Below are 24,658 nucleotides of genomic sequence, written 5' to 3'. Positions count from 1 at the left end.
ATGTCCTAAGACAAGGAGACTCAGCCTACTTATGCCCCATGAGGGTTTATCATCCTGAAGATGAGTGAGTGTGGGCGACAGTACCCAGTCCTTGCTCCATTGATAATTTGCTCTGCTGGCTGGGGCCTGCACCTTCACTCATTTGTTACACTGAGCTAGCACAGCAGAACCTCAGAGAGCAGCTGGAAAGATGTGGTGACATGCTGTTGGTGAAGAACTCAGCATGTGCAAGCCCTTCACAAATGTGGCTGTTCATTGTTATTGAGATGGTTATGTCTGTCTAGGATTGTCAGCAACTGTACGTGTCAGGCACTGTACTGAGATGCAGAAAGGCCCTGGTCTTTGAGCTTGGGAACTCCTGTTCTGCAGGAGAGAACCCACCTATTTATTTATTTATTTATTTATTTATTTATTTATTTATTTATTTATTTATTTGTTTGTTTATTGTGGTAGCCATCTTAGTGGATAGGAGGCAATTAGCTTTGAAATGAACATTCTGTGCCCGGTCCTGTTCTTGGCAGGGGGGTAGTCTCCAAAGGCAATGTTAAAACTGGTCTATTGGTGACACAAGATCCACGTTTCTAAACATATGAACACTTTCATCAACATCACTTAGGATGTCAGTTCAGAATACTGGCCACTGGAACTCTCTCCAGATGTCCTGAGATAGGAGCGCTATTTAGAAAAAGAACAAAACTGCAAGGAGACTCTTATGCATACCATTGGCAAGGTCAGGAGCTCTTCATGGGGCTATGTGTTAAATCTTGCTGGGGTTCCCACTGAATTGGCCAGGGTAGGCCTCTGACACATGTTCTAATCCAGAGCCTTCCAAAGGTTCCCAACCTGCAGGTGAGGTGGAGAAGCTCTGGACTGGATACTGTTTCCTCCCAACTGGGAGAATGGTTCCTAAGGGATGCCTGAAGTCTCTGTCATAGCAGCCTCCCAGTTTCCCTCACATGTCCACACACAATCCTGTCCCTGCTGGGGATGCCCTATATTTCCCCCCAGCACCCCCTTTGTTGTATAAGTGGGGATTGTCTGACCCCTGTGCGTTCTCAAAGATATGCCCATGTGTCGTTTGTCTTTGAATCCCTAGAACCAAGGACAGTGTTGACTCACGGCATATGTATGTGGCACAGATGCACAGTGGGTGTTAGGCTCCAGGAACCATGCCCTTAGTGGCAGGAGGGAGGGCTGGTGAGGGCTGGATGGCCAGCTGGTTGACTGTCCCGTGCAGCTCCTTCGATGTCCTGTGTCGTCACTAGAGAAACCCAGGCTGCTGCTGACCTCAGAGGGTGGGTATGAAGGGCGGTACCCATTCCATAGGTCAGGTAAATACTCAATCCTGAAAAGTGTTTACTCAGTTCCAGCATTTGTTTTACTTTTCAGTGATATAATGCAGTTCTTGTTAAGTCCAAAGGGTGGTGAGAAGCAGGGTGAGTCTTCATCCCTGGGCTGTGTGGGTGGCTTTTGCGTCTAGGTTAGAGCTCATGGCCACTCCTCACCAAAAGCCAGTGTCTCCCAAGACTCTGGCTGTCTATGGCACCCTCAGTCTGCTCCCATGATTCCTGGGCATCCTCACCTCTTCCTCCCAACCACTAAGGTTTTACCCCCTCTTGGTGATAGGAAAGTTACTGTGTGTGTGTGTGTGTGTGTGTGTGTGTGTGTGTGTGTGTGTGTGTGTGTGTGTATGTTTGAGACAGGGTTTATCTGTGTAGCTTTGGAGCCTGTCCTGGATCTCACTTTGTAGACCAGGCTGGACTCGAACTCACAGAGATTCATCTGATTCTCCCTCCCGAGTGCTGGGATTAAAGGTGTGCGCTACCACTGCCAGGCTGAAAGTTACTTTCTGATCCACTAGAAAGGGGAGCTCATTGGCTCCTTCTAGGGTAGAGCAGAAGCAGCAGGAGAGAACGGCAGAGTGGGCAGATCCCCGGATGAAGTACTGAACTCTCCACTGACTGGCCTACTTCTTGAAGTGTGTTATATCAAAAGAGCTGTCTGTCACTCCCTCACCTCTGCCTTGCCCTAGGAAATGGGCTACAGGAATGGATGTAGGTGAGAAAGATTCTCCTCCATCCCTCAGCATCCATATCTGTCCCCATCTCCCAGAGTTAAGACACTCCATGCCACATGTTCTGCTCACACATTTCTTTTTAATTAAAACAATTGTGGATTTTATATGTGCATTTCGATGTTTGTGCTGTGCACATGTGAATGTGTATGTATGGAGGCTGAAGGATTACCTTGAGTGTCATTTTTAGTGTCATGTTCCTTTTCTTTGAGACAGGCTCTCTCATTGACTTGTAGCTGACCAATTAGGGAGCCTCCAACCCATCTCCCCAGCACTGCGATTCAAGCCTGTGCCCCGTGCCCAGCATTTTTATGTAGGTTCTCGGGATCGAACTCAGGTCCTTGTGTTTCCAAGGCAAACACTTTACCATTTTAGCCATGCCCCAGTCCCATACATACTTATTTTTGAGCTATGCCTGTCTTCTGTACTTGTACAAGCTCTAAGAGGGCAGGTGAGGTAACTCTGACCAGAGATAGGGATGCTGAGATACAGAAGGTCAGTGATATATATAGGCTTGTCCTGGTAAATTGGCAAGAGACTCAGAGTTTGATCCAGGGCCTTCTCACCTCAGGGATGGGAAGGGCACACCTGCAGATTTCCTTACCAGTGGAGCTCTGAGGGTGGCCCAGAGGGGAATGTTTGTTGCTGCTGCTGGACTGATTAATTCCTTGGGGTGGATTTGCACACCTGTGTATTCTCACACAAGTACCAGGCCTCATGAGGGTTTTGTTTTGGATGGAAAAATAGATTGGATTTCTACTTGTGTCCTAAATGGTCCTGCTGACGTCTGCTTTCAGGGCAGGGTGGTTCATCATTTTCTTCCTCTGACACTTCTCAGAGTAAACTTTCTCTGGGATGTCAAGCCTTCTAAGGAAGAAAGAGGAAGCTATATCAGGCATTGCTATGAAAGTCCATGCCCTGCCTAATTAATATGTTGATGGAACAGGAAGTGAGATCTTGGGAAGTGGTGTTGTTTGGATAAGGTCATGAGGACTTACAAGGGGACAAAGAGCCTTGAAGTCTTCACCATGTGAGGACTTTCTCCAGACACTGAAAAATGGTAGTGCCATTAACTAAGAGTAGCACTGGAAGGAGCTGGTGTGTGTGTGTGTGTGTGTGTGTGTGTGTGTGTGTGTGTGTGTGTGTGTGTAAAAGAACTTCATGGACTGTAACACTGAGAAAAAGAAGACAGGAGGACACTGGCCATGGTGGTGTATGACTTTAATCCCAGCACTCTGGAGGCAGAGACAGGTGGATCTCTGTTCCAAGCCAGCCAGGGCTACAGAGTGAGAGCCTGTCTCAAAATGAAATGAAAACAGAAGAATGAGGTGCAGGAATTGGCTCAGAGAGACTGAGGAAACAGTACATGTGGGGAGCCAGGAAAATTTCAAGATTCAAGATCCATGCATTTATGAGCTGTGATCTTGCAGATTTGGTGAAAAATAAGGTCATGTGTTGTAGGAAAGTCTTGACCTTTCTCCTACTTGGGATCTCTGTGCTTTAGTTGTCACTTTGGGGGCAGTGTTTCTAAGAATTTAGTTAAGATTTGGGGAATTGATTTACTCATGGGAAACATAACACTACTAGTGAACTAATAGGAGGGAGGGACTTTCAAGGCCCGTTACCCTGTAGGTCAAAGCCTTGGTACACAGTAGTATAGTAGGCACCCATCACTACAGGTCAGGATTGAATCATGGAGATGGGTGTGTACTGGAGTAGCAATCTGTGTAGGCCAGGCTATACTAGGAATTTTATTTATTTATTTTTAAAGATTTATTTTATTTTTAATTATGTCTGTGTGTGTGTATGTTGTGTGGGAATGTACATGTGTGAGCATGTGAGTACTGGTGCCCATGATAGCCAGAAGAAGACACTGGATCCCACAGAGCTGGGGTTACAGGTGATTGTGAGTTGCCAGATGTGGGTCCTGCGTCCCATACTTGGGTCCTCTTCAAGAGCACTAGATTCACTTTTAACCTATAAGCCATCTCTCCAGCCTTAAGGGGCTCTAAGAAGACTCCAAATCTTCAGTGCATCTATGGGGTTAGGGGTTGGTTACAGGAGCTCTTGGGATATCAGAATCCTCAGATACTCATGTCTCTTATTATAAACTTGCCTAATACTTTCATACAATCTGCTCATCCACCAAAACCCCTAAACCATCTCTAGACTGCTTATGACACCCAATACAACAAAATTGCTATGCAAATAGAGACTATATTGTGTTGTTTGGGCAGAAAATTATGATAAGACAAAAAGCTGATTGGTGGCTGGATGTCACCCTAGCATGTGGAAAGAGCAGAAGAATTGCACCTCTGAGGCCAGCCATGGCAACATAGTAAAACTCTGTTAAAGTGTGACATGGGGTGGGTGGAAGATAAAATTGGTGCACTTCCAATGTCCTTATGTCCTAAAGCAGCAGCTGGTAGAGTCTGTGGCTGCAGAACCCAGGGGTACAGAGGACTGAGTGCGCTGTTGTAGCCAGCAGGCTTTATTGCCTGGGCACAGAACTCAGAATCACTCAGAGGAGTCTAGCACCTTCTTATGCAAAGTGAAGTCCCTGGGCCAGAAGCAGTGATGTCATCTGGGAGCTGTTATGTGTGCAGAATCTCAGATTCCATTCCCCTTTAAAAAGATCCATACTGATTCATATACACATGAAGGTTGAAAAGCATTGCTCCTGTACTGATTCCTCCACCCCACACTCACTTAGATCACTTCAGAATAATATAACCCCAGACATTCTTATATAGTCAATGATTCTTGCGGAGAGTTAAGTCTGGAAAGTCCTGCCTGGTATACATCCCAAACTCTTCTCTGTTGATAGGCAAATGGGAAGAATTTAATAAATGAAAATCTAATTTGAGTGTTATGCTGTTTACTTTATAGTCACAATAGTGTCCTGAGCCTTAGAATCCCTAAAAACCATGTCCAGATTGCCAATCAAAGCCATGTCCAGATTGCCAATCAGCAGGCCTGTCCTCTTACTTTGAGAACATCTTGACTCATGATGCTTACAAAGACCCGTGTGTTGTCTCTCCCCTGCTGCTGTGGCTACCCATACTCTGGCACAGGTTGAATGGACTTGGACAATTCACTGCCCAGTTTGAAAGCAAGTCCAGCCAGTTGCTGTTTACCATGCATCCTGTGGATGAAAATAATTACCCACCAGCCAATATGATCCTCATTACTTACATACTTAGATCAGAGCTAAGGCCATCTGAGAATGCTCCTCTAAGCTCTCACTTTATGGAGAGATGAAAAGCATCCAGGGAGAGTCTGGGTCTCAGATTCCAGCTGGTTCCATGCGAGATGGAAGGAATCTTTTTGTTGTTGTTTGGAAAATGGACTACATATTTGTTGCCTAATTAGTGGTACAATGCTTAATATCGAGCATTGAGAAAAGGGTCATAAACACTCAAGGATTTGACTCCTAATGGTCGTGCAAGACTATCAGGCACATGGAGTGCAGATGTGCTAGGAATTTTGCAAGTGAGTTCTCAAATGCTGAGGTCTTTAATTAAGCAGGTGTTTGGGAAGTAGGTCCTGTGTGGCTTCCAGCCTTGGCTGGGTTGGGCTGCCTGAAAAATGGCAGTGACCCAGCCCAGCAGCAGGGTTGAAATAGCCTTCACACGGAGACGCAGGAATGTGGCAGTATTATTCTCTTTCTTATCAGACCCCATTAGCTTGGGCAAGGAAGGAACAAAAAATGGGCTGGAAAAACATGTTGTTTCACTGGCTAAAAATTCACTACCACAGAAATGATTTCTGCCATGTCCACAAAGGAAGAGCGGAACCCTTGGAAAGGTGTGGACTTGAAGTACTCTTGGATAGCTTCTCCCACCAAGAATGTTTCACTTTGCCTGATGGTTTTTCTCACACTAGAACAGGCACGTTCAGCAGAGGCTCCCTACGTCAGCTTCACTTGGCCACAGAATTGGAGCTTGGGTGCAGAAAGGGAAAAGTCAGATCCTGCAGGGTTGAAGAATGACTGTGGAATTCTGTAAGACTCGTCTCTTCATGTCTCAGTTGCCTGTCATCCTAGAAAGGTCCCCCAGATGCCCGAGTGCGGGGGTGGAAAGTGAGATGCTGTTGAAGGTCTTTGTCTGTCATTTCCCTCTCTCGCCATAATCTCCTACTGGGTAGTGTGTGGGATGGGAGAGAGGGAGGCCCTGGCCAGGTCCACACAGCTCACTGAGCCTCAGTGCTAAGGTCTTGGAGTCTCTATTAAGTTCTGCAGGAGGCAGAAGCCAGACTTCCCCATCTTCCATGGTTGGTAGGGACAGCTTGTCACTGAGAAATGAACTGTAATGTCAGAGCACCCACTCTGTGGCAGGCAGTGATGATGGGGTGGGTATGCTTGGTCATTTAATAATCTCCCAGCAGCCTGTGAGGCAGCTGCCTCAGCAGCTATTAGGTAGAACACCCACCTGTGGTTTTTAGGGATTCTAAGGCTCAGGACACTATTGTGACTATAAAGTAAACAGCATAACACTCAAATTAGATTTTCATTTATTAAATTCTTCCTCAGTTATCAGTGCAGGAACCCGAATCCACCCTTGTCAATGCTAGCTCCTGAAGTTCCTGTTCTTTCCCATGCCAGCCTTTTCTGAAGGGGTCTCAGCCTATGGGTGGTTTTATTTCCCGTCTTGAACTTTGGTGCCAAGAGAATGGCTCAGAAAATGTTTTCCCAGTGGCATGGGGAGCCATGAGTGTTCTGTTTTATAGTTTTAACTTTTAAAAGTTTCATGTATGTATGTGTCCTTTCACCTCCACGTGTTATGGTGCCTATGTGGAGGTCAGAGAATGTCTTATGTGAGTCCATACTCTCCTTCTACCACATGGGTCCTGGGACTCAAACCCAGCCCGTCAGGCTTGGGAGCACATGCCTTTACCTACTGAGCCATTTTGCCAGTCCTGTCATTTATATTTTTAAATTTTAATTAAATGTTTCTTTTTATTTTCCTTTCCCACAGTGTTTTGCTATGTAGGGCTAGTTACTGTAATACTCAGTTTGTAGCCCAGGCTGGCTTTGAACTTTTGGCAATCCTCCTGTCTCGGCCTCCCAGGTACTGGGATTACAGACATGTGCCACCGTATTCAGCCTATGTAAAATTTTTAAAAGTTTTATTTTTATTTATGCATATGTGTCTGTGTAAATATATGCCATGTGTGTGTGGATGCCCACAGAGGCCAGAAGAGGGGATCAAATTCCTTAGATAGAGCTAGAGTTCTGGGCCCCAAACTCTGGTCTAGAAAGAGAGCAAGTACTCTTAACCACTAAGTCAGCTTTCCCACCCTGAAAGCTGTAAGAACATTTTCTTTTAGTTAGAATTTATGACATGAAAATAGTCTAAATATTTTCCTGTTAACTTTAGGGAGTAAATATTGAAATGTAGATGTGTGTGTCTATAGGAACATTCCGTATGGCAACAGCAGGCATACATTTGCATGCTATTTGCACTGCAATGTATCTATGAAGGCATGTTGTCTGTTGTGCTTATGTATAGGAATTATTAGCTAATTAACTGAGAATCAATACAAAGGTTGCTCTTGAAACCATTTTAGATGGGGAAAAAAGTGTTGTGTGGTGCTTTGTGAGAAGGGACATCAACTGGACACAGAACAGCAGCAGGATACCCACGAAGTCTTCAGAGAACTCAAAGAATGGGGTGCCGGTCACCCCTGGCCTCCACTGCACACCTTTGCTCCAGGGCCTAGTGCCTGTCGTAGTTTGTAGGAGGCAGCCCCTTCTCATACTGCTTCTTGAGAGAATATTTTGTTGTCTCCAGGAAGGTTGACAGTTGTGTAGTGGTGGGAGAAGCCAGTACCTTCATTTGGTGCCTCTGTGAGACCTTGACTAGACTCAGAGAGCCTTCCTTCCTTCATACTGCCGTGGCCCACCTGCCCATGTCAGCTCATTGTCTGGCTGAGAAGATGAGATGTAGCGAGTAGCATACCTCATGTAGACATTGTCCTGGGCCCAGGAACCCGCTCTGCCTGTGGATTCCTCAAAAGGCATCAAAGCACAGAATTGACTGGTTTGATGCCTTTTCTGAGTGAACAGTTGTCTGCAACTAAGACTACTACATTGGGGACTCATGAAGACGCAGTGACAGCCTAACCAATGCCTCATGGGACAACGAAGCTGTGGAGCTCGATGCAGATGAGGATTTCTTTCTGGGCAGGAGCAACACTGGGCTTTTCCAGGTTCCAGAAAATGTTACAAGAGCTTTCCTCCAGTTGCTAAGGGGCTGGTCACCTGGAAAGCAGTTAGACTTTGTCCCACCTGGGGAGGAACCAGCCACAATTGCTGTGGTAGACTCCTCCAGGTGCCGGGCACCTGACTGGCTGCAGCTCCTGGGAGGAAGCAGGAAGCCAACAGATGATGCTTAGTAGTGTGAAAGAGGGCTATGCTTGACGCCAGCTCCCCAAATGGCTTTCGCCCTCTCCCTCCTTCTCATTCTCTCTCTCTCTCTCTCTCTCTCTCTCTCTCTCTCTCTCTCTCTCTCTCTCTCACACACACACACACACACACACACACACACACACACACACCATAGAGCATAAAGAATGAATAAGTGATTGTACTCACTAGGCATTTTTTTTTTCTCTAAGGAGACATTTCCTAACTATCACACAGGAAAGGAAATAGACATGATTGCACACAGGATAATGACACCTGCTCAGGTTGCCGTAACTTGTGCTTTTCCACTGATGCAGAAAAGGACGCCCTGCCAAAGAATGTCCTTGGAGCCATTCTATGTATTTTTTCCTTCTGTTATTTAAGTCAGATGTATTTAATGTAAGCAATTCAGCTGTGAGCTGGAATCTGCAAGGCCTCATTCACCCCCTTGTGGAAACACAGAGCACACACTTCGTTTGGGCTCCTCTGGCAGGTGGGTAAGCTGACAGTGGTGTGCAGGGGGGTGGCTGCTTTTAAATCTCACATCCCCAAATCCCGTCAGGCAGTTAACTGACTGAGGAAGCCTGGCTGGGACTTAACGGCACTCAGTCTAGGGACCTACTAATTCACGAGGTTCTCAAAACAGACTTTATATTGACAATTCTGTATAAAAAATATAGTGAAAGCTAATTAAATTAAGTAAAAATGAAATTTAAAAATGCACTTTATCCATTTATGTAGTGTATGTGTAGGTAGGTGGTCATGCTAGGGCATGCATGCGGAGCTCAGAGGACAAACTGAGTGAGTCAGTCTTGTCCATCCACCATTTGAGTTCCAGAAATTGAACTCAAGTTGTTAAGCTTGGTGGCAGGCACCTTTTTACTCACTGAACCATCTTGCTGGCCTTAAATTTCCAGTTATAGATACATACACAGAAACAGGGTATCACAGAGTGAAGTCTTTAGTTTGGTAAAGCAGCTGAGCGTTGAAAAGCGTGTGCACGTTTGTTTGCATGGCCAGTAGGCCCGTTTTGAGGTCCCCCACGTCTTTCTGAGATCAGTCTCCTGTGCTTGGGTTCTGTTGGACTGTTGTTTATGTTGCATGTCACACAAAGGCAGAGGCTTGGGAACTTGTCACCTCAGCTCCTTCCTTCCTTTTGATCATTCTCACTTCCCCATTCGCCTCACATCAGGGACAAGGGCTGAGACTCCAAAGGCAGTGTTGTTCACAGGGTATAATCACCATCCATCATCAGTTCCTGCTGGGGAAATGTAAATATGTCCTGGCCAATGGTGGAATTATTTATTGTCATAAGCTTGGATGTGGATTGGGACAGGAGTGGACACTGGCCAAGCATTATTCCCTGGCTCCCCTGGGAGGCTGGGCTGTATAGGCAGAGCTTGGGTGGAAGGGAGGCAAAGGGCAGGGGCAGGAGTTTGTAGCAGAAAACTGGGCTGGGGCTTTACATGTTGTCACAGTGTCAGGGTGGAATGGAGGTGCCACTACCTTAGACCCAGACTCTTGGAGGATATCCATGCTTAGAGCAGTGAAGATTGGCTCCCCAGAGGACCCAGACACCTTGTCACTTTGGAGTCTGGCCGGGATTCATCACTTCTCTTAGTGTTCAGTTGTTGTGGGTAGTGGGTTGTGGAAATATCATGGCTGTGTCATTTAACCCAAAGGTACCACTGCTTACCTGGCTGAATGTCACACTCAGCTGTGCTGGCTTCCTGAGCACACAGCATGCCAAACCCAGTGCCATGCAAAGGCTTGTCTCAAGGAGCTGACACTTCTGGGTCCTGGAGCCCCTGACCTCCACTACACACATGCAAATATGTTTAGCTGTGATTGAATTCAGGACCTTAGGCATACCAGGCAGATACACTAATACAGAGCTGTGTCCTCGGCCCAAAGATGCCATTTGAGTGAATGGGGAGAAAGTCTACAGTCTGTAGCATCAACAGGCAGATATGTGAAGTGGGACATAGAAAAGGTACTGAAAGCTCAGTCCTCTTGGCTCTACTGCCCCTCCTGCATCTACCTGGTTCCAGCTGTGTCCTCTATCACCTCCTCATAGAGAAGACTTGAGTCAGGCAGGAGGGGGTGTGGCCTAAGCTTGTGTCTTGGTGCTTACTGATCCCTCACCTCTGTTTGCCCAGCTGTAAATTGGGATCATGAAGTCCCATGAGGGTAAGTGTGGGGCCGGGCACACCACACAGTGAATTGCAGCTTTTAACAATACTTCTGACTGCCTGATGGTCCATTCGGCAGAGGTAGAGGGAATATGTCAACGAGCAAATCCTGCTGCAGTCATGATAACAGGAAGGGGTAGGCAGGAGAGGGCAGGATTGACACAGATGAGTCATTGTTGGTGTAGTGTATGTTAAGAAAAGGTTGGCAATGGCTGGTGAAGAGTACATATGACCATGTTTCCTCCCCTTTGTGTATTTCTCTAAGCAAGACCAGCTCTGCCCATTCTAATTCAATGTCAGTGTGTCTCAAAAGTACCTACCAGGGAGGTGATTCTGTCTCTTGGTATAACCCAGTGATATTATCAACAGTCTCCCAGCCCAGCATCATGTGGATCCAGGGTTCTTAGATGTGTGTGACACTGTCTGGAATAATTTTTGTGTTACAGATGTGGACGAGTGTGCAACAGACTCACACCAGTGCAACCCTACCCAGATCTGTATCAACACGGAAGGAGGGTACACCTGTTCCTGTACCGATGGTTACTGGCTTCTGGAAGGCCAGTGCCTAGGTAAGAGCTCCTTGTGGCTCCTAGGAACTCAGGGGGAGTTGATGGGTGTCAAGGATACAGTACAATGTGGGTACACTAGGGAGGTCCAAGGAAGCTTTTCTTTGGGTATGTATAGAAAGCTATTAAATTATTTTACATGTGTTACCATCCATTAAAGTAAGTTTTCACCATCACTAGCATTTCATATATATTTTTTTGAAACTACATTTTAAGGGCTTGGGCCTAAGTTTGACGAGATCTTCCTGCCTTCAGGAAGTCTATGGCTAAGCCAGGAAGTAATAGAAATGAGAGTTGTTCTACCCTAGTTAGAAATAGTACTAAGCCAAGGGAATACTTTTGCTTAGATACAGAAATGTTCTAAATCTCAAAGGTAGATTAGGAGTGTTCCAGCATCATCTCAGCCTAGCATTGCTACCCTGCCACTCTACTGCCCACCCCACAGCTGTGTTCTTTCTTTTTACTCCAGAGGTGTCAATCATCATTGACTGGCCATTTTATCCCTTGTAGTTGGCGTTGGCTAGGACTATTTTTTCATATTCTCTGGATTTACATTTAGACAAGTTGCCTCAATGTTAGATTCAAACAACATTATGGGGGAAAAAATGAAAAGGAACAAAACAAAAATCCAAACCCTTTCCTTCCAGGTCTCTGGATTGAGGCTGAGTTTGGGTTTACTCTGTGCCCTGTCTGAAGTGTCCTTGAGGCATGATAAACTGCCTGGTCTTGGCACGGCTCTCCTTTGCAGGGAGGCTCAGAAGAGCTGATGTGTGAGGGCATCTGGGAATATGATAGTCCCTATGCATTTAAACCAACCTCTGCTCTAATGGAAAATGTGATGCTACTGGTCTGAATGTAAGCAGACCAGCAAGAAAGAGTTATTTGTACAGGAACTTCTTATGTAGGACTCCAGAGCTGGAAAGGATGTTAGATATTATGTCATCTAGCTTTTATAGAGTTGGAGACAAACTCAAAGAGGAGGAACATTTTGGATAAACTTAAAACAAATTGGGTCTAATATTGATGTCTCTGGCTCCCCCGGCCAGATGTTTTCTTACCACAAAGGACACTTAGAGAGATGTGAGGCATGGTACATGGGTCCATCATTGATACCTAGAGGGCAGATTTCTCCATCTGAGAAATGCCAAAAGATGTTGCTCCTCTGCTTGTGAAGGTTGTTCTCTTCCACAGAGCACCATTGGAGGGGTGCTCATTGGTGTAGAACGTGCCGACATGACATGGTCCAGTAGTAGTCACCTCTGACATAGGGACCTTCCTTAATTTTGGCTGATCCCATGCTTTCCCTTGGCCAAATTCTTCTTTCAACATTCTACAGCCACCTACTGTCCCTTCTGTGCACTGTTGGAGACCTTGGCTTTTTTTTTTTTTTCAGAAAAACAAAGGATGGGGCTGCCTTTCTTCCTACATACTCCAAAGGAGAGGGTACCCTCTCTGTCTCTGATGCCTCTCCAGGCAGCATTGGTGATATTTCCAGATGTGTCTTAGGAAGAGGTCAGGATTAGCAACTATACAAGCCAAAAGGCTTTCCAAATAGGAGCTGCCCATCTCAGAGGAATGTTGTTGGGCCATGTTAGAAGCAAATGGGACTGAGATAAAACAGAATCACAAGGCCGGACACAACTCCAGTGAGGGCTGAAAAATAGGCAATGGGTTGGGCTGGGGGATGGAAGAGTTCTTTCTAGCCATAGGTAGTAGAAACTGGGCACAAGGATCAAGGCACAAAGACTGCTACCTATACCTTTCTAAGAGCTGAGGTTCCAGGGAGGGGACATTAGAATTTAGAGCACAGTCAGATCAGCTGGTCTCAGCTGAGCCTGTGTAAGGACACTGTCCTCCTGGAGAATGCAGGTTTCAGTGGAGGAACCCTGCCTAATAGGAGTGAGTTGCTCAGCCCATCACTCTTTTAGCCTGAGATGTTATAAAGTGCTTTCCCAATGACATCAAGCTCCTCATGGGCTGGCATATGTTATAGGAAGGTTATAAAGCACAGCTCTGCCAGAAGCATACACTCCCCACCACATTGCTACTTTCCATGGCTCAGGAGTGTTTTTATCTGGAGTTTTGTGTCCACTCCAGTGTAAGGCTAAGAACCAAGGTGAGCACAAGCATCCTTGCATTGTTGCATTCGTAGGTCTTACTGTAGCACTGCCAAGCTCATCCCAATGCCTGGGATCCTATTCCTGCCAGCTGAACATAGTCATTGTCAGTGGAGCTGGCAGACAGTTCACCAGAGCACTTATTTTTACATGCTAACTTGATCATATTCAGGGTACTGAAAAGATCACAGAAATCATAGCATTGAACCTTAATATTGCATAAGTCTTTGTTAAATCTGAGTTGGTTAAGTTCTGAGAAGCCATCTGGTGCAATATCCTAATCAAAGCAGAAAAATTTTGTCACAAATTTCATGATAGGTTCAGATGGAAGGAAGACTGTTTGGGGGAGGTAGAGGATTGTAGGGAAGCCGAGCACTGTGATCCGAAGGGCATCATAATTCCTGACAGCCCTTTCTAGTCCCATCCGAGAGGAGGAGGGCAATGGTACCATGCTGATGGTGGCCTCGGAGAGGAGCCCTGTCTTACCTTGCCTGCATCTGTTTCCAGACATTGATGAATGTCGCTATGGTTACTGCCAGCAGCTATGTGCAAATGTCCCTGGATCCTATTCCTGCACATGCAACCCTGGTTTCACCCTCAATGAAGATGGAAGATCTTGCCAAGGTATGTGACATGTGTGATAACTTGGACACAGTATGAAACACTAGATGCAGTCACCTTTGGAGCCTGGCAGTTGATGTCTGCAGAACACTTGTCATTAACGTGTGTCCTCATCCCTGCTCACTTCTCACTCATCCCCATTGCTTATGGAAACCTGAAACTAGAGCTGGTGGTGTATACGAAACAGCTAAAAAAGTACTCTGAGATTTCAGAGGGCAGTCACCCGTCAGAAGGACTCTCTGGGTTTGTGACCCTCCTATCATTCTGTGTCTGCTAGCAGGAGTGGCTTTCGGAGCTCCTGACCCTGATGAATCACAAAACAAACACAAAGGCACTCTGAGAATGTTTCCTGTGCCATTTCCCGATCTCTCTCAGGAGTGTTTCCTCTGATCTGTGTCAGGAGCACCTATTGCCCAGCACAGTCAAGGGTGAGTTACCTTCCCTGGCTCCTCAAAAGTCTTCACAAAAGCAGAATAAAAGAAAGGTACTTTCTGGTTTTCACCCGATTGTTTCTAATACTGATCAGTAAGAAAAGCAAGCTATGTGTCCATCGTGGTTCCTATTGGAAGGCTTCTTCCGCTCAGGAAGTCAATGAAGGCCTTAAGACCCAAAGAATGAATGTAAGTTGTGATCTGGCCTGGGATCCACCTCTGGCTCCAGCCTCCATTCCCTAGCCGATCTGGATAGAGACACAGAATGAAGCCTTTGTTGGAGTCTGCCACCCGGTTTTACAGGGCCCATTTCCTTGTCACACCATTTGAGTGAGTTCTGGCGTGCAGGCTCCTGGCCAGCTATTCAGAGGATATTGTGTCTCCGTTAGTTTAACCATATCTAAATCACTGGATAAACAGGAAGGCATCAGCATTCAAGGGGTTGATCCTGGGTTCTTTGTGAGGCTCTCTCTCCTTTAAAGCTGGTCCTGCTAATTGTTCCAAGAAGTCCCTGACTGGGCTCCTTTTGCAAGAAGCAGTAATTTTGTGTGTGTGTGTGTGTGTTTGAGAGCAGAGCTGGGCCAGGAGATTGAGGAAATAAATAAAACAGAGCCCTTCCTTCCCACTGGAACACGGAGCAGGCGCCTGGCTCCCTTGCTGCTGAGATAAGCGGCTTAGGGCTGATGATGATTTCTTGGGGCCAAGGCTGGGGTTGGAGGTGCCAGGCCAGGTTTTCCCTCAGAGTCTGGCACAGTGTCCTTAGGCAGCACTTGAGCTTGGACATGGGCACTCCGCCACCAGGATATTGCATCAGCAGGGCCCATGGGTCACACAGGCTGTGACGGGTCCTGTCAAGCTTTTGCCATGGTAGCACCTCATGTCTCCTCAAAGTGCCTATGTCTGTTAACCTCACTGACCTCTGCAATAGTCTTATGAGGTAGACAGGAGAGTGTTTGTGGCCAGGATCCACAGATAAAGAAGTTGAACTTCACAGAGGTGAAGCCATTTGGTCAGAGTCAGGTGGCTTGGGGGTGTCAGAGTTGAGAGAAAGGCCAAGAGCTCAGTGAGTCAGCTTGGGGCACCTGGCCCTCAGGGTTCAGACTGCTGGCCACTAAGCCCCAGGGAGACTCCTATCTCCACCTCTCCAGCACTGGGTTTATACCTGTGCCAGCCTACCTTGGTGCGTACGCAACCATGCCTGGCTTTTTATATGGGTGCTGGGGATCTGAACACAGATTGTTACGCTTACACAACAAGCCCTTTGCTGACTGAATTGTCTCCTCAGTCCCTGCCTTCAGGATTAAGTACCCATTGGAAAATCTAGCAGAGAGATGCTGCTAGGGCTCAAGGTATATAGCCCTTTCTGTCCTTTCAAAAGTAGCTTTGGGCTATGGAAACAGTATTGAGCTCATTCATCACCACGTGGCAAGTGTCTGGCCAGAAACTAAGGATGCCAGCCCTAATGTGCAGCAACATTGGCCTATCTAAACTGCTATGTGGTTTAGTACACCAGGGACATTCTCCTGCCCAGCCCTGCCCCAGTCTGGATGGAGAGATGCCAGCCTCCCCTGAGTGCTGGGCATGGGCACCAGGGCAGACTGGTATCTCACCAGCCCCTTCCCATGGCTGTTAATTTGTTTGTTTTTCCTCTGAGGGCTCCAGAGTTGGCAGGAAGCAGGCACTTTGTGGGCATGGGATTAGCCTTCCCCTGTGCAAGGCCCCTCAGAAGCTGCTTACCACAAAGGCCTTTACTTCTGAGAACATTCAAAGCTCTTTTCAGAGCTTTAAAAAGGCTTAACTGGACTTTTGAGGTGGAGAAAATCTCTCTCAACTAGAACTATGGGCATATGAAGCTGGTGGGGGTGGTGTTCTTGCAAATGGTCAGCTGATGTCTCTGCCAGAAGGATCTCCCTCTTCCCCCATGAGCTGTACAGAACGAATCCCATGGATTATGAAGGGATTACTGACTTGTACTGTAGTTCTAACCAGGCCCCTGCTGGAATGTGAATTGAGACATGTATCTCAATTTTCAGAAACATCAAAATAGCTCTGCTGATGTGTAATTGATACACAGTACAGTGCACTGCTGTAGGCACACAATTCTGTCAAAACTGACATGAAACCATCACCACACTCAGGAGGAGGCATCCACTGTTACTCTTTGTGCCCTTTATAATGCCCTCCTTTACCCGTGTAACATGCAGAATGGAGGATAATGGTCTGAAAGCAGAATTGTTGCAAGAATAATCAGTGAGGCTATTTATTCATAATAAACATATTCTCAGAATTGCCATGATTATCTATCTAAAGCTTCAAAGTCAGTGAGGGTGAGAGAGGAGAAAATTGGAGATGGGAGAGTGGGGTTCTGCATGGAAATTCTGTGGGTAAATCTGGGAGAACAGCCTTCCTGGGAGGTGCAAGTATACACGCACATAGGTGCTGTGTGGGTTCCATTGATCTCCTTTGTGGCTTGCTGCTCCAGAAGGGGCATGCATATGGAGGCTGTAGATCTTCAGGTTGCATGTTGGAGACTGTCTTAGTTACTTTTCCTGTGGTTATGATAAAGCACCCTGATAGACTCGAGAGAGAAAGAGCTCCTTTTGACTCACAGTTCAAGGTTACAGTCTATCATGCTGGGAAAGCTGTCACAGCAGCGACAGCTGGAGGCAGCTATTCACGTGGCACCCACAGTTAAGAATAGAGAGTGATGAGAGCTAGTTCACACTCACTTTCTCCATTTATTCAGCCCAGGATCCAGTCCAGGGAATGGTGCTGCTCACTTCAGTTGATTTACTCAACATCATCCCTCATAGGCATGACCAGAGGTGAAATAATCCCTTACAGGTGTGCCTGAAGGCTCAGCTGGAGTCAGTAAATTCACAGTTAACACAGTCTCACAGAGTGTGAGATCATGATCTGATAGGTCCTGGCTGGGGAATCCTTGGTACCTGGGAATCTGGGCTCTTGGTGATACTAGATTTTGCTGCTCATTCACGTTTCCTTGTTTGTGTTTTTTTCTGTCATGTTAATAGTGATGTGCTTTGGTTTTGTACAGATGTGAATGAATGTGAAACTGAGAACCCCTGCGTTCAAACCTGTGTCAACACCTATGGCTCTTTCATCTGCCGTTGTGACCCAGGATATGAACTTGAGGAAGATGGCATTCATTGCAGTGGTAATGAGCTTGGCATTGGAGCTGTCCACCTGTTCAGAGAGCCGGGGCTGGGGCAAGGGATTCATCCCAGGTGTTTCCTCTTATGTCCTGGTTGTGTGTCTAGTTAGAGATATTTTCCAGTGTCATGGGAACATAACCACACAGAACAAAGATGAGTCACTTCCTGAGATGTGGAGTTCAGTCTTACCTTCCTGGTCATCTGATCTTTAATGCAAACTCAGGGCTTCTCTCTGGATCTGAGATAGAGTTGGGGAGAGGGAGAACTCACCCAGTTTTGCCTGTTGGTCTGAGAGTTATCTGTCCTTTCCCAGCACCGACCCAAGACCTGAAAATGGTATAGATAATATTTATAGAGGACAGGGATCTTGGTATAATCTTTTGCCACTAGATGAGGAGGACATTGAGTAAATAAATCATACATATAAGTGCATATACTTTGTGTACTTTGGGAATGTCATCAAATAAGCACAGCCCAGCTCTAGGCCTGGCACACAGTGAGCACGCAGTAAACAGGTCTTGAATCAGTAAGTAGAAGCGTGACTGTTGAGGGAGTGAGATCTTAGCCATGTGTTTCAAGAACATAGGTGTGGTTTAGTTGACATTTTTTTTAAACAAATTCCATCCAAGCCCCAATTGCTCTCATTCTCTGCTCAGTCTAGTTTCTTGAGTCTGTTGTAATTATCTTATTAACCTCCTCTTTTTCCCCCAAGAGTGTTAAATTCCTAGATAGTTAAAAAAAAAACTGTTATGAAAGTAAGAACTTATTAAAACTAAGAAACACATTTTATTTATTTATATTTAGTCTATGGCCTCTCATACAACATAGAGCTATGGGCTCACCTGTATGTCTCTGTCTCTCTGTTCTTTGTAAATGTTTTATTAAAGTAAAGCCATCCCACCAGTTTTAGCCTCCTCTGCAGTTGTGAATTAGCTCCGTCCACATGAACGTTTCTTGTAATTTTCAAAATGAAAAGAGGTGGTGCTTTAGGTGTAAAAATGACCCAGCAGAATGGAAAGAATCCCAGTCTTGGGTTTCACTGTAACAGGAACCTACCAAGGCTGTGAATGAGACCTGTTTACCAGCTTCCCTTGGGACTGGAATGTTCTAGGGACAGAGTTCTCAGAAACAAATGGCCACCTCTCTTCAGGGCCAGGGCCGTCGGAGCCACAGCAAGCAGTTCCAGAGCCTCAGCCTGGTTAAATACCAGCCCCACTCAGAGGCACAAAAGGCACCTTTCTTCCTAGATTTCAATTCCCCTCATGACATTCCTTAGGAATCTGGGCCAAAGAACTGAGAAGTGTGGAAAGCTTTGCATTACGGGATGGGATTAGTACTTTTCCCAGAATTACCTGCAGTTCTATAGACATTTATTGATCACAGTCAGGGCACTGAGGTAGGGACTCTGGAGCCAGGTGGGGCTGGATTCAAAGCCTCAGTTAGTTCCCTGCTTTCCTTGGCCAGGGTGCGGCCCAAGTCTCAGTTTCCTCACTGATGGATAACTGTCTTCATGGAGTGGTCATAAGGACTAGACAAATTGGTGTTCCTCAATGACGTGACCACATAATGAATCTTCTCTAAGTATTAAGGACTTTGGGCTTCACGAGGAGCTCAAATCCTTTCTAGTTTGGCAAGATTTTCTCACTTGACTCTAAATGACTCTCATTTCCCACATGGTCACTGGATACCACCTTCTACTATCTTTACTGGGAGTCCTGGCTCCAGCAGGCCTTGTAGAAGGCTAGAAGTGGCCTCAGGAATTTGTTTCCTGCACTTTCCCTAGATACTGGGGCACTATTTTCCTTATTTGGTTCTCAAAGCTGGGGTAGCCCCTCTTTGCAGCACTAGACCCTCCCAAGTCTTGTCCTCATGTCCTCTAGGGATTTACTAAGTCATGCTGATTCTAGAAGTTGAGATGGGGTTTTAACAAGGAAGAATGAAAATGGCCTAAGGTGTGCTCCCTGCCCAACACCTGGCTTCTATTTCAGTGAAGGGTGGAGCCACAGCCCTTTATGGGGAGGGGAGGACCACACAAAAACTTTCTGGGATTTTGGAATTGCAGATGCTAAAACAAACCAGAGTGTAGTGGGTTAGTGACCCTCCTTCATCCAGTAGAAGGAGGGGTGGGTTTTCCCTCCCATTCTTCACTGGAACTACGCTGATGTATTTCTCCCACACTGGCACTCCCAGATCTGATGATATCAGGTCCTGAACAGGATGTTACCTCATCATGCTTACGGGAGTCATATTGAAAGGCCACGTTCAGATCTATGATTTTATATGTAATCATTTGATCTATGAACTTGGTCTAGTTTCCTAAGCCCTGTGAGTCCCATTTATCTATCTATCTATCTATCTATCTATCTATCTATCTATCTATCTATCTATCTATCTATCTGTCTGTCTGTCTGTCTGTCTGTCTGTCTGTCTGTCTGTCTATCTATCTATCTATCTATCTATCTATCTATCTATCTATCTATCTATCTATTTATACCCAGATAGTCACAGCACCTTCTCAGGGCAGAGGTGGAGATTAAATATGATGAGACAGGTTGAGCCTTTAACATGGGTGTTGACACAAAGGAGTCCTTGGGAATCGATAGACACCACTACTAACACCAAGCAAAGGAATTAGTGAAACTGCCAACTACACAGAAGCAAATGATGGCATTATGCTATGATAGGCTGGGGCCAGAGTCCCCAGATTTCTCTGCAAAGCTGGTGGAGGATTGGATAATACTGGCATATGCTAACTCCGGTTAGGGGATCATATCGTAAGTCCACTGACCCTTCACCCATAGCTGGGAGACAGCTCAGAAAGATGGGGAGAGGTTCCCTTCTTGGACACAGGAAGCATTGGCCATGTGACATGTGGATTCTCCAAAGACAAAACAGCAGCTTCCTTCATGCCAACACTCTCTTTGGTGATCTGAGCCACCACCAGTGGTCTGTGAGTTACAGAGTAATCCGAGGACATGTCACATGGGGAAACCAGTGAAAGCGATTTTCGGGAAACAACAAATGCAAGAAAAACATGTTTTCTTTGGCATGCCTGTCGAGTGAGGCGCAAATGGGGCCTGCATTGCCAAATTCTGTGTGTGATGAAGAGTTGGCTTTTCTGGAACGCCTGCTCCTGTGTCAGCTGCCAAGGTCTATGCAGACTAATGGTAGCATCGCTGGCTGGGACAATGCCACTCCCAGTCATCTTCTGCAGGATGGTTCCAGGCTGTCTGAAGACTGCTGTATCTCTTGTCCCAGGGAACATCTGAGGCAGTCAGGCCTCCAGAGACATTGTGCCTGCTTTGCTTCCTGCCACCCTAGTAGAGCTATCCATGTATCAGTGGTTGTCCTTACAGGGAGTAAGCTCACCATCAGCAAAGGTGATCAAGAAGTAAATTGGCAACCTCATAGCCTTGAAGTCATTGTCTCTCTTGGGAAAGAGTGGGTGTTGGAGATAGTCTATGAAAATAAACACCAGCTCTATCTTGTCGCTCTCAGATATGGATGAGTGCAGCTTCTCCGAGTTCCTCTGTCAACATGAGTGTGTGAACCAGCCAGGCTCATACTTCTGCTCGTGCCCTCTCGGCTACGTCCTGTTGGATGACAACCGAAGCTGCCAGGGTAAGACTGTCCAGAGGGGCTGGATGGGGCTGACTCTGATGGTCATCTACGTGTCTCCTCCTGTGGGCTCTTGTAACTTATGAAGATGTCAGCGCTGGGTGTGGTGGGGCCTGGCAGCTATGGGCAAGGCGTCTGAGTGGGTAGCTCCCTCCTCTCTCCTGTAATCAGTCCTTTGGCCAGGACATGGGCTACTTACATGTCTACAGTGAACCCTGGAGTGGTAGATGGCACTTTCTGAGAGCTGCTTTCTGTCCTTCCAGGCAGATAGACCTCTGCAACCCCAAGAATGATTATTTCAGGCCTAACCAAGGCTTCTTGTAGCTAGGCCCCACTAACGCATCAGTGTTGGCTTTCTCATGTTTCCTTGAGGCCAGCTTGCCCTGCTGGCCTTCTATGACTTCCTAGAGATTGAATTCTGGGGAACTGACTGCTAGGTCCCTCACAGGGTCCGGACCCTGAATATGAAAAGGCCAAGTCTTCTCCAGATTGGTAGCCCTACGCTATAGCTACCAGGGTCTTGCAGAATGACTGCCTCATTATTAATTTTATTAATAATTATCCATGGTGGTACTGGGCATTAGAAATGTCATGTGACTTACTACAAACATGAGCCATCTATCTTAACTCATCTAGTAGCTACATTAAAAAATAAAGACAAACAGATGAAGTTACTTTTAATGCTATATTTTATTTAAAGCAACCGATCCAAACATTTTGTAGTTTTAATACATACTCAATGTAAAAGTCACTGATAAGTACTATGAATTTTTTCTTTTTACTAAACCACAGAAATCTGGTGTCTATTTCCTGTTGCAAACACATTTCCAATTTCACTACCCACATTCTGAGTGCCCAGTAACTATATGGAGCCAATGGCTGCCATATTGGATAGTAAGATGCAAGGGCCTCTCATCCTCAGCCTACTCCCAACCCCCCTTAGTCCAGGGCTAACACCATGCTTCTTCTCTACCCTGCATTTCAGATATCAATGAATGTGAGCATAGAAACCACACGTGCACTCCACTGCAGACGTGCTACAATTTACAAGGGGGCTTCAAATGTATTGACCCCATCCGCTGTGAGGAGCCTTATCTGCTGATTGGTGATAAGTAAGTCAAGGCTAGTCCTTTGGAAGTGGAAGGGGTGGGGACCTGGCTCAGGAGACAGTCAGTATCTTGTAAAGGAGGTTACTCGAGCCAAGGAGTCAGGAGATCTGGCCTGCTTCTTACTTTATGCAGATGGGTCTATGCCTACGTACAGTGTTCTCTGTTGCTCCTCAATGCATGTCAGAACTATACAAAGATTATCTAGAAAGCCAGCAGAGAGGCAGAATTCATGAATCTGATTCTGTTACCAATGAACATTCTAGATACCTGGGGTCTTTCAGAGATGAGTTTTTTAAATGTGGCACACAGGCCTCCACTGAGGATCTTAGAGTATGTGGGCTCAGATGCAAGAATGTAACCTGGGAGAGAGCTGTGATTTTGCTCTTCTGGCAAGCCTCAGGAGAAATGAAGATTTCCAGTCCAGGGACTGCTCTGTGAGTGGTAAGCTGCTGGAGAATTCTGAAGTTCTAAATACCTAAGGATAACTAGCTTGCCCTAGTCAAGTTTCTGAAGTCCTAAAGACAGATCAATTACTAAATCATCAAATGGCAAATAATATTGTTGAGAAGGTAGCCTCAACAAGATGGCGGCACCACGATGTGTTTCCCAGCCCTGGGGTCCTGTGTCTCTTTTCTTTCCCTTTATCCACCCCCCCTCACCCTCTGCTGGCCCATCTCAGTTCCTCATCCTGCATGCAGAGCATACATGCACAGCATGCAGCACACATAGTGTACACGCATGCTTGTACATGTGCTGTCCTCTCCTCAGTCAGCTATACTCCCTGTCCCCTAGCAACTGCAAACCCTCACAGTGGGGATGAATGACTGGGTCAGCCACACCCATCCCACTCTTCTCTCAAAGGGACTTCAGGGCTTACCAATGTGATTCCTGCTGTGATTAAAAAAAATGGACAAAAGAAAATGACAAAGTCAGATTGGGGGTTCCTTTGGAGCTCTTGTCATGTGTTCCTATGAGCTGTGCTTCCAAGTAGTTCTTCAGAACAGGGACCTTCCAGTTTCCGATTCCAAATCCCCAAGTGGCCCAACAGAGCATTAGGCTACTCTCTATGCATGGGTCTCTGTGGGTTTATCTGGCTGGAAACTGATCCCATCCAACTGGCAGCCTTGAGCAGATGTTACCAGTGAAGTCTCTGCCCTGAAAAAGCTTGGAGACTTCCTCCTTTAAAGTCCCAGGCCCATGTGATGGTCACCCCCTTCCAGCTCCTTGTCTGCTCAGGTGTCTTGTGCTCCTGCCAGCTGGAACAGGATTTGCTCTCACCTTGACTGACACTCAGAGGGCCCAGCCTCCCAGCTTTTGTGCACACACTTCCTGCCAGATGGAAGGCATTTCTTCCATCTCCTTGTGGCTAGACCCAGCCCATCTTTTAGATCTTTTCTCAGTCGGTGCCTCTCTCCCAGCTGTTCACAATCCTCTTCAGCTGGGAGCCATCACACCCTCTTCCAAATTTCTTTTAGGAAACAATTATTTTCTCTCTGACATGTGACATTTTAATGCGATCAGTTTGGCACCAGGGCTGCTTGGACTTGGCTGTTTTGATGCAGCCAGCCTTAACAACATGATACTTTGATGATTCTTTGTAGTCTTTTGCTTGTTAACTGTGAGTTGTGCCCCTGTTCTGGGCTAGGTGTTGTGGATTTGCTCTTGTGGAGCTTAAGCTTGTATGGGAGCAGGTATGATAAAGAAACTGCTGCCACAACTGCTCCATTAGGGGGACCGTTTTTTTTATTGTGAATAACAGAGAGAAAACATCCGGAGACATCTGGAAGAGTCCAGAGCAGAGAGAAAAGAGAAACAGGTTGGATACGGCCAGTTCTAGGGAAGCCAGATAGTGAGAGAGAATAATGGTGATAGCAAGGGTAAGTGAAAGGGCAGGAGAAAGTGTGAGAGAAAGCATGAGCGGCAGGGAGTGGGCAAATCACAGGACAAGGAAGGACTCCTTTGGGGGAGGCAAAACCTGTTCAACAAGTTCCTGAGAAATGCTGGCTTGTTTTTAACCACCAGAAACCTTTCTCTAGTCCAGCCTGAGCTCTTTTCTACATATATGGACTACCTGAGACCTACCAAAAGTCTAGAAAGACATTAAACAAATTGGTGTAAGAGTGGATACATAATGATAGACTGAGTAAGGAGTTTGTAGAAGAAAGAGGAGATTGAACCTGTTCCAGGAATCTAAAGGCCACTGAGAAAATGACCTTTGGGTAGGGCCGGAAGTTGAGTTGACCTTAACTGAACAGAGACTGGAAGAGCAAAGGGAACAGCATGTACACAGGCAGCTAAGGCAAGGGTGGCCTTTAAGCCTACGAGGAATACAAGAAGTTGAGCTCCTGTAG

General features: G+C 46.2%; 1 protein-coding gene across 1 annotated transcript in view; it reads left to right on the top strand.

Annotated features, from left to right (window-relative positions):
- The window catches only part of Fbln5 (fibulin 5), a 75,481-nt gene that overhangs the window by 38,864 nt on the left and 11,959 nt on the right, over positions 1 to 24,658 (top strand). The window contains exons 5-9 of the mRNA XM_059279015.1: positions 11,119 to 11,241; positions 13,863 to 13,979; positions 17,463 to 17,582; positions 21,079 to 21,201; positions 22,184 to 22,310. Of these exons, the coding sequence (XP_059134998.1) occupies positions 11,119 to 11,241; positions 13,863 to 13,979; positions 17,463 to 17,582; positions 21,079 to 21,201; positions 22,184 to 22,310 (610 nt within the window). The remainder of the gene's footprint in view (positions 1 to 11,118; positions 11,242 to 13,862; positions 13,980 to 17,462; positions 17,583 to 21,078; positions 21,202 to 22,183; positions 22,311 to 24,658) is intronic.

This window comes from Peromyscus eremicus, chromosome 14 (assembly GCF_949786415.1).
Source record: "Peromyscus eremicus chromosome 14, PerEre_H2_v1, whole genome shotgun sequence".
In the NCBI taxonomy this organism is placed as follows: domain Eukaryota; kingdom Metazoa; phylum Chordata; class Mammalia; order Rodentia; family Cricetidae; genus Peromyscus; species Peromyscus eremicus.
Note: the sequence above shows the minus strand (reverse complement) of the source record. Positions and strands in the feature narration are given on the sequence as shown.